We start from the raw sequence: 8,823 nt of genomic DNA on the forward strand, positions 1-8,823 counted from the left end.
TGTCACAGAGCGAGAAACTGGAGACAGGCAGAGCCCTTCCACGGGGACAGCCCCAGGCACTGCCCCAGGCACTACCCTCACCGCATGGCAGAGGGGAAGGCAGGTGCACGCCGATCTGCCCGGGCCAGCCAGAGCTCAGGAGTCCTGGGCCCTGCACCGGATCCCCCGCGCACGGTCCCATGGCCTCCCAGCAGCCCGGCTGAGCTGCCCTCCCTGAAGCCCTGGCAGGCCCGGGGCCGCTCCAGGTATGAAGGGGGCGATGGCACCTGCTGCCCAGGCAGCACTGGGGAGCGAGCCCCCCGGTCCCGACGTACAGGGACTCCTTGCTGCGCTCGCCCCAGCAGTGCCCGCCCACAGGGGCGCGGCCCCTTTAAGAGCCCCCGCGCCGCCCCCTAGCGGGCTGGCTGCAGCCCGCGGACGGCTCGGGGCGGCGGGCGGCATGTACCGGGGCAGGCGCGCGCGGGCGGCCGAGCCCAGCTCCCCGGGGCTCAGCACCGCGCAGCTCCGCGGCCTTCTGCAGGACGAGCCGCAGCTGGAGCGCATCGTGCGGCTGAGCATGAGCAGGAAGGTAGCGGGGCCGGGGCTGCTGCCGCCCGTCTCCCCCGATCCCCCCCCGTCCCTTCTCTCCCCCTCCGTCCCCCCTGAATCTCCCCCCTCCGTCCCCCCCGAATCTCCCCCGTCCCTTCTCTCCCCCTCCGTCCCCCCCGATCCCCCCCGTCCCCCCCGAATCTCCCCCCGTCCCTTCTCTCCCCCCTCCGTTCCCCCGATCCCCCCCGTCCCTTCTCTCCCCCTCCGTCCCCTCCGTCCCCCCTGAATCTCCCCCCGTCCCTTCTCTCCCCCCTCCGTCCCCCCCGAATCTCCCCCGTCCCTTCTCTCCCCCTCCGTCCCCCCGATCCCCCCCGTCCCTTCTCTCCCCCTCCGTCCCCCCCGTCCCCCCTGAATCTCCCCCCTCCGTCCCCCCGAATCCCCCCCCCGTCCCTTCTCTCCCCCCCCGTCCCCCCCGAATCTCCCCCGTCCCTTCTCTCCCCCCCCGTCCCCCCCGAATCTCCCCCGTCCCTTCTCTCCCCCCCCCGTCCCCCCCGAATCTCCCCCCGTCCCTTCTCTCCCCCCCCCGTCCCCCCCGAATCTCCCCCCGTCCCTTCTCTCCCCCTCCGTCCCCCCCGAATCACCCCCGTCCCTTCTCTCCCCCCTCCGTCCCCCCTGAATCTCCCCCCTCCGTCCCCCCCGAATCTCCCCCGTCCCTTCTCTCCCCCCCCGTCCCCCCTGAATCTCCCCCCGTCCGTTCTCTCCCCCTCCGTCCCCCCTGAATCTCCCCCGTCCCTTCTCTCCCCCCTCCATCCTTTCTGTCCCCCTTCCATCCCCCCATATCTTCCATCTCCCCTGTTCGTTCTTTCCCCCCTTCGTCTCCCTGGATCTTCCTCCCCCGTGTCCCATCCCCCTCCACCCCCCCTTTTCTTCTCTCATCCTCCTCCATATCCCCCCGTCTCCCCTCCAGCTGCGCCCCCCCGTTCCTTCTCTCCCCCCTCCATCCCCATGTCTCCCCCAATCATCCCGCCCCCTGCATCCCATCCCCCTCCATTCCTCCCCATTCCTTCTCTTATCCCCATCCATTCCCCCCGTCTTCCTGGATCCTTTCCCTGGAGCTCCCCTCCAGCTGCACCCCCCCCCCCATTCCTTCTCTTGTCCCCCTCCATCCCCCCGGTACTTCACCTCCGTCCCCTCGGGCTCCTTTCCCCCCTGCGCCCCGTTCCCCTCCATCCTCCCCGGCTCCTCCACCCCCGCGCCCTGTCCCCCTCCATCCTTCCCGGCTCCTTCTCCCCTGTCGACCGGCTTCTTCCCTCATCTCCCTCCAGCCTTCTGGGATCTTCCCCCACACACCCTGTTCACCCCTCTATTTGTCCCCTGCTCCATCCCCTACATACCCTGTCCCCTGGTGATTTCCCCCCAGCTGTCTGCCCGTCCCCGTGCCTTCCTCCATCCCCCCTGCATCCTGCCTTCCCCCCCCCCCGCAGCTCCCCCCTCCAGGGCTCCCCCTGCTGCGTCCCCCCCCATCCTCCACGGGCCATTTCTCCTCCCCCTGGCTCAGCTTGGCCACACGCTGGGGTGCCCCTGGCCTGTAGCTGCCCAGGGGAAGGGGCGGGGATACGCTGGGACAGGTGGTCCCTTGCGGGGCTCAGATGCTGTGGGGATGAAGGTGAGATCGCCCCTGGCCGGCAGACAGGCAGGCGCTGTGAGGGTCTGTAATGGGGGTCGGGGGCCAGGCTGGGCTCCCCAACATTCTGTCCACAAGGGTCAGCCGGGGGGACGTGATGACAAGACTCACTTAATGTAAACGACCCTCATATTTCCCCGGCAGTCTCCTGGGCTGGCCCTGTGGCAAGGCCTGGCTGAGCCTCTCAAGGCACCGCTGGGGTGAGCACACGGCTGTAGGGACTCCCCCCTCCGAGCTTAGTGGGAGCAAACACTTCTCCCACTCAGCCCCTCCACTTATGCCTAGCTTGTGGGGTGGGGGAGACTGGGGCAGACCCCATCCTGTAAACTCATCCCCAGTTGCTCCTGTCCTCCCCTGGTCTGGGCGCAGGGGAGTCCAGGCGGGGGGGCTTTTTGTCTGCTCCCATTTGGCAGCTTAGAGGTGGCTTCCCAAATCTCTCACTTCCTCTGCCCCTGGGCCAGATCCTGGGCCATGCTTTCCTCCTCAGCCTTCTCTGAGAGCCGATCCCTCTGCCACCACTTAGCACTGCTGCTGTTGGTCTTGTGCCATAGAGAGTGCCAGCCTAGCACAGCTGCCAGGAGGGAGGCAGACCACATGCAGCTAGCACTTCTATGGGGAGAATTGTCCTGCAAGGCTCAGAATCTGGCATCCCTGGGACCTGGGTTCAGAAGGAGAGGTAGGAGACCAACAGAGGGGAACACCAGCTGTGGGGGTGTAAAGCCCTTTTCTTCCTTCACAGGTAGACTTATCTCCCCATAATGACCACACCTACTGCCTCATATCTCTGTATTGGGCCTTGACTCTCTTCCTGGCATGGCTAGCCCAGATAGTGTTTTCAGTGAATAATATACCACTGAAATGCAGAAACCTGTATTAATGTTGCAAATGGAAACATGCTCGGGCCAAGAAATGCAGAAGTCCGCACTCTCAAACATCGTCGCTTCACCCATATTACACATAGGGAGTATTTTTGTTTTCTAGGTAGGCTGTTAAACATTTACTTCAAGCTGCACAGGATGTGCTGTGTGGGCTCTGAGACCCGTGATGCTTTCATTTCCTGTGTGCGCTGTGGTTTAATTTTCAGCATCGAAGCTATATTAGTGAGGGTTTTTGCCTTTTGTTATTTCATTCATAATCAAAGACCAAATAAAGTTTGTATGAAGTTCAATATCATAGGAATTCTTGAATACATTTTATCTTCAGAAATAAGTCCTCAGGCAAGGACTTATTGAAGGATAACAAAAGGGAAAATCATTCAAAATTCATTTTTAAAAAAATCTTCCAAAAGTCTCAAAAAAGCAGTTGAATTTGCTCAAATTGATACAAGACTAATTCTTAAATAGAGATAAGATTAGTCAGTTGTCTCAGAAGGATCAAATAATAAAAAATGAACAGAGCTAATGGAATCCAGCAAGTTCTTCCCGTTGTCATACCCAGAAGACATGTAATGTGTTTGAACTTCGATTAATCCAAGCTTGGCAGGGAAGAGAAAGGAGGGCAAGAAATCAAAAGTAGCCTTAAGCAAAAATAGTTGTTTACGTCTAGTGTGGGTGGCTTTAGATGTATTTGGAAAGATGTTTGCTTGTTATCATACTTAATGTTTCCATCTTTTTCTTGACTATGGCCATACTCTTTATCATAAAAAAATGTGTAAATCTTACAATAGTAAGACAGTGAGAGACTAGATTTGTGTAAAGGTTTCCATGCAGAACCTTTATTGGATATCCTCAAAATCTTAGATAGCCAGAGGAGAGGATTACAGTCTAGCAAAGAATTTAATAACAGGGAGAGTTAAAAGCTCCCCACCCAGACATCAAAGCCAAATCCAATATTCTTGCTACAATCTTCTTGATTTGGCATATTCCAAGGTAGTGAGGAATTACCTTTAATTAAGACTCCAGTTAGTGCCTTGATACTTCCTGTGCTTCCATATCAACAAGGTCCTTCTCTGTCATTTGGAACTGAGTTTCAGTCTGGGAGATTTTACAGTGTAGACTTTGGCACCTAAAGATTTGCTAATTACCCAGTAGGAATATGGGGAGCTGTGGGAATTGGTCTGAAGTCATTACTAGATACAGTAACTTGTTCCAAAGAGATAGACTTTCTATTAGCCACCCCAACTGTTCATAGTGCTGAAAAGCTAATGGAGGCCATGGTGAGGATTGGAGCTACCGAGGGAGCTTGCCTTGGGCTGGGTAATTGAGAAGGAAGAGTCACCATGATCCAAAGATCTTCCCATCATCTCTGCTAGACCAGCAAAATATCCAAAACTGTAGGCCTGGGTCAGCATGGGAAAGAAACCTAGGTGTGAAGGGAGAAAAGGGATCCCTCTCCCAAAGCCAGTGTTCCCCTCCAGAGGCCTGCTTGCCTTTTTTTTTTCTTTTTTCTTTTTTTAAAATATATAGATCAACGTGAGGGTACTCCAGGGGTCTGCAAGTCATGTCCAGGGCTGCTGACCCTGCTGATCAACTCCTCCCCCTCCCTCCCAGTGCCTTTGCATGCCGTGGAACAGCTGTTCAGTGGCGCGTGGGAGGGATGGGGCACACTTGGGGGAAGGGGCGGAAAGAGGAGGGGCAGGGGTGGAGCCTTGGGGGAGGGGTGGAGTGGGGGCCTTAGGGGTCCACAAAAAATTTAAATCAAAATGGGGGTCCTTGGGCTGCTAAAATTTGAGAACTGCTGATATAGATTATAGATTCCAAGGCCAGATGGGACCATTGTGACCAGCTCATTTGACCTCCCTTATTACACAGGCCAGAGACATGCCCCAAATAATTCCGGGTGCAGATCTGTTAAATAGAGATTGGAGGTTTTTCTAATTGCCAGTGTTGGAGAACTCAACACGACCCTCAGTACATTGTTCCAGTGGTTAATTAGACGCTTTCCCAAAGCCAGTTCGCCCCCTCCCCCCCCCGTGGTACGGTGCGGGCATCTCTTAAAACAACCCCAGAGGAAGTGCTGTGCAGATCTTTCTGTCCAGGGCTGGCTCTAGGTTTTTTTGTCACCCCAAGCAAAAAATTTGCCACCCCAAGCTCTGAGAGCGCAACTGCCCAAGCAAAAAAAAAAAACAACCAACCAACCAAAGAAAAAAGGATGACCAGAATGCCGCCTCTGGGCTCTGCGCAGGAATGCTAGTGCCACTAGGATCAATTGTGAAGGTTTATTTGGCTCTGACGTGCTGGGATATGTTCCTGGGGAATTGGGTCAGATTATTTTTAGTCTTTCTCGGCCCGCTTTCCAGCATCTCTTCCCCAGGCCTGTCAGAAAGCAAACCTGTCTCAGTGGTTGGCTCGTGCCTGTCAGTGTGGGGAATACAGGTGTTAGCCTGTTAGCCCGCAGAGAAACTGTCTGGCCCATTTAAGATGTGTGGCATTTTTGTGTAATCTCCCCCAGACCAGTTGGTGTGTGGGGCTCCTAGCTGTGCGCCTGGATTTTAATGCAGCTGCTGCCTCTTGCCAGGAACTCTTCCCCCACCTGTTGCTTCTGGGGAAGCTGGGGCGGAGGGAGCAGAATGGTACGGAGAGGCGGAGCTCGTAAAAGGTCTTATTTTGATGCGGACCTGGCCGCTCTGGCCAGTGCTCTGGTTAACACCCTCTGTACTTGGCTGGCTGAGTGAATTGGGGTGCTCTCTGTGGAGGACTGAGCTGCGATGGGCCCGTCAGCGGGGCTAGCTTTAGAGGAGAGTTGTGGGAGTGACAGAGTGCTGAGGAGTGTTTTCTGGAGAGTGGGGTTAGGCCCTGCAAGTGGTGGTGGCAATGGAGTTGGAGGGTGGCTAGTTCTGAGCTATGATGTCCCTACAGTTTCAGAGCTTGCAGCTGGAGCGGGAAATGTGCCTGGCTTCGAACTATGCCCTGGCCAAGGAAAACCTGTCCCTGCGGCCGCAGCTGGAGAACGGCAAAGCCTCACTGGCCATAAAGTACCAGGAGCTGCAGGAGACAAGGGAGGCATGTCAGGAAAAGCAGCAGCGAGTGGGTGAGTGGAGCCGCCCTGTGTCAGTGGGGACAGCTGTCCCCAGGCTCTGGTTCTGGGATGCAGTGGGGAAGCTGGCTCTGACCTGTCACTCGCTGGCTGGGCCCTGCCTTGATGGCCATTGAGGGAGGAACTTTCGGCTCAGCAAATGATGGCCCCGCAAGGGCAGAAATATGGCTGGGCAATGGGGTCGGAGGCCTCTCCTTGGACTGGCCGGAGGGGGGTGGCTGGAGGCTCCGTTGCAGGGCCAGGTTCGTTTGTATGCCCCTGGCTGAAGCTGCTTTCCCCCCGAGCAGAGACCTGCCTGAGGAAGTGGAGCCTGCAGAGCATCCTGAGCCAACTCCAAGCCACTCTGGATGCAGCCGAGGTGGAGTCGGAGGTGAGTTTGCAGGACCTGCTTTGCCATTGACCTCCCTGACTCTGGTGACCTTGTAGCTACTCAGCTTCCTCAGCCCCTGGGACCTCTCGGTCGGTAGCGATGGGAGCTGCATGGAGCTGGCCACCAAGCCATGTGTCACCTGCATCCTCTCGGAAGCCTGCATGGGTGAAATCTTGACTCTGCTGAAGTCAATGTCAAACCCCCATTGACTTCAGGATTTCACCCCCAGAGCATCCTCTCCTACGGCTGCCCCATCAGGTTTCTGGGAGTCCCCTCCGCTCTGGATGGTTCCTGCCTGCTCTCTGGCTCAGTGTTGCTATCCGTCTCCGGGGTCCCATGGGCCATCCGGGATTTGCATGTTCCTGCCTTCCACCCCAGGCTGATGTCCCATTTTCTGTGCCCCACAGGTGCAGGTGGAGAAGTTCCTGGGCCGGAAGCTGCCCCTGGATGCCTTCCTGGAATTCTTTCAGCAGAGCCGGATGCTGTCCCACCTCCGCAGGACACAAGTGGAGAAACTGGAGCAACTCCTGCGGAAGGAGAAGCAGCTGAGTTGGCTCCCCACGTGCTGCAAGGGGCAGCGAGCCACCCCGCTAAGCCCAGCCCAAGCCCAAGTTGCCCTGGTGCAAAATGCAGCCTCTCCCAAGATGTTCCAGCTCCACTGTGGCTACACGCCTGCCGTGCTGGTCCCTTCTGATGCCATCATACCATTCCCTGTGCCCGTTGCCCCTCCCAGCCGAAACCTTCCTCCCCTGGCCTCTCGCTCAGGCCAGTCTCCAACATCTCGCTCCAGTATCCCATGCCTGGGCTCCCCTCTGCGTCTGATTGGACACATCCCCCTGCTTAGCCCGCGGCCTTTCCGTGTGCAGCATGCGCACCCATCTTACCCACAGAAGCAGGAGCCGCCCCACCGGTAGCTATTGGGGCGATGAGATGTCCTCAGACCCGAGTCCTTGATACACCAGCCGACCAGCACACGTGAGCTTCCTGTGCTAGAGAATGAATGTGAACCGAACACAGTCCCTGCCAGCTGGGCGGCTCGAAGGCATTGTTCGCTTCCACCCCAGGTTCTCAGGAAGCCTCTAGGGTGCGCTGCTGTCTGCGGCGGTGACGTAATGAACTGCTCCTGGATGCAGCTAGCAGTGGGGTCTGTGTGGCTGCCACGTGGCCAGAGGCAGGAGTGTTAGAGGCAGCCTGGCAGTGGTTAATTATAATAGGGGTTTCCCGAGAAGCTGGGTGCCAAATTCTGGCAGGTGTTGCATGGGGGCGTCTGATTCTGCAGCAGCAGTGAGAGCAGCAGGCTAGGCGGAGTTGGGACTGGGGCGATGGGGGGTTGTCAGATGGCAGTGTCAGTAGGAGCCAGCAGGCATGTGGTGAGGGGGGTACACAGCCTGAGGAGGTGGGGGGGTTGCTGGCAGATTACGGGCATAAGGGACAGGATCCCAGCTGCCCTGCATGGGTTGGAGGTGAATGCGGATGAGAGGAAGATATGGGGACGAGGAGAGTCCGTGGGGCACAGAGGGGAATGCAGACCCGGGCTGAGGGCTATGAGGGTACAGTGAGCGGGATAAGAACAGGGCCATGTGGGGTGCAGAGGACTCGCAGAAGGAGGGCTCTTGCTGTCTCCCCTCCCCCCCCCCCAGCTCTGCCAGCCTGTGGGGGACAGTCTGTGTGGGGGCGCGCGTGAATGAGGTGTGATAGCCAGGGGCAGGAGTGTGGGAGACATGAGGGGCAGGGTCAAAGAGGACAGGGCAGGGCCCCTGGTACCACGCTGTATGGCACTAGGGCCTCCCAGGCAGATACGTGGCAGTTTGTCAGGCTGCCCTGGGGAGCATGGGACACAAAGATCATTTTCCAAATAAAGGCGCTTTCCAGTCTCTGCTCTTTACTTGGTGCTTGTGCTGTGAGAGGAGGGGAATTTGCTCTCCCAGGAGAGTCACTGAGTGCCTTGAGGAGTAGGGGCAGTGCACTGTGCTGCAGGGAATAGGGGGCTGGTGGGGGGCTGCACGGTGTGGGGGAGATGGGCGAACGCTGTGCTGGGGAGGGAGCTGTTTAATCCTGGCTGGCATTTTGCTGTGCTTGAGGAAATGGAAGGGATAGGGAGAGTGAGGCCGTGCTGTGGGAAGGGGGTGGCTGCAGCAGATTGCTCCACGGGGCACCAGGGCACAGCACTGGGGAAATGGCAGATGCGCTGGGATGTGAGAGGGGCTAATAAATGGGGTGAATCTTGAAAATCTCCATTGCCCCTTCTCCTCCCCCACCCATCTCT

The 8,823-nt window shown here is 57.8% G+C and overlaps 1 protein-coding gene across 1 annotated transcript; it reads left to right on the forward strand.

Annotated features, from left to right (window-relative positions):
* The first annotated feature begins 395 nt into the window (after window positions 1–395).
* VPS37D (VPS37D subunit of ESCRT-I) lies at window positions 396–8,431 on the forward strand. Its single transcript, XM_038376183.2, has 4 exons — window positions 396–568; window positions 6,010–6,181; window positions 6,475–6,557; window positions 6,965–8,431. Exons 1-4 carry the CDS (start codon window positions 440–442, stop codon window positions 7,469–7,471), a joined length of 891 nt encoding a protein of 296 aa, XP_038232111.1. The 5' UTR covers window positions 396–439; the 3' UTR covers window positions 7,472–8,431.
* Window positions 8,432–8,823: the final 392 nt, after the last annotated feature.

The sequence above is a fragment of the Dermochelys coriacea genome, chromosome 17 (assembly GCF_009764565.3).
Source record: "Dermochelys coriacea isolate rDerCor1 chromosome 17, rDerCor1.pri.v4, whole genome shotgun sequence".
Taxonomy (NCBI): Eukaryota; Metazoa; Chordata; order Testudines; family Dermochelyidae; genus Dermochelys; species Dermochelys coriacea.

What these genes read in the sequence shown, in the direction of transcription:
- VPS37D (XM_038376183.2), top strand. Translation starts at nt 440, where the DNA reads ATGTACCGGGGCAGGCGCGCGCGGGCGGCCGAGCCCAGCTCCCCGGGG. An exon ending in GGCTGAGCATGAGCAGGAAG is followed by an intron (nt 569 to 6,009) that starts GTAGCGGGGCCG and finishes ATGTCCCTACAG; the next exon opens with TTTCAGAGCTTGCAGCTGGA. An exon ending in GGAAAAGCAGCAGCGAGTGG is followed by an intron (nt 6,182 to 6,474) that starts GTGAGTGGAGCC and finishes CCCCCCGAGCAG; the next exon opens with AGACCTGCCTGAGGAAGTGG.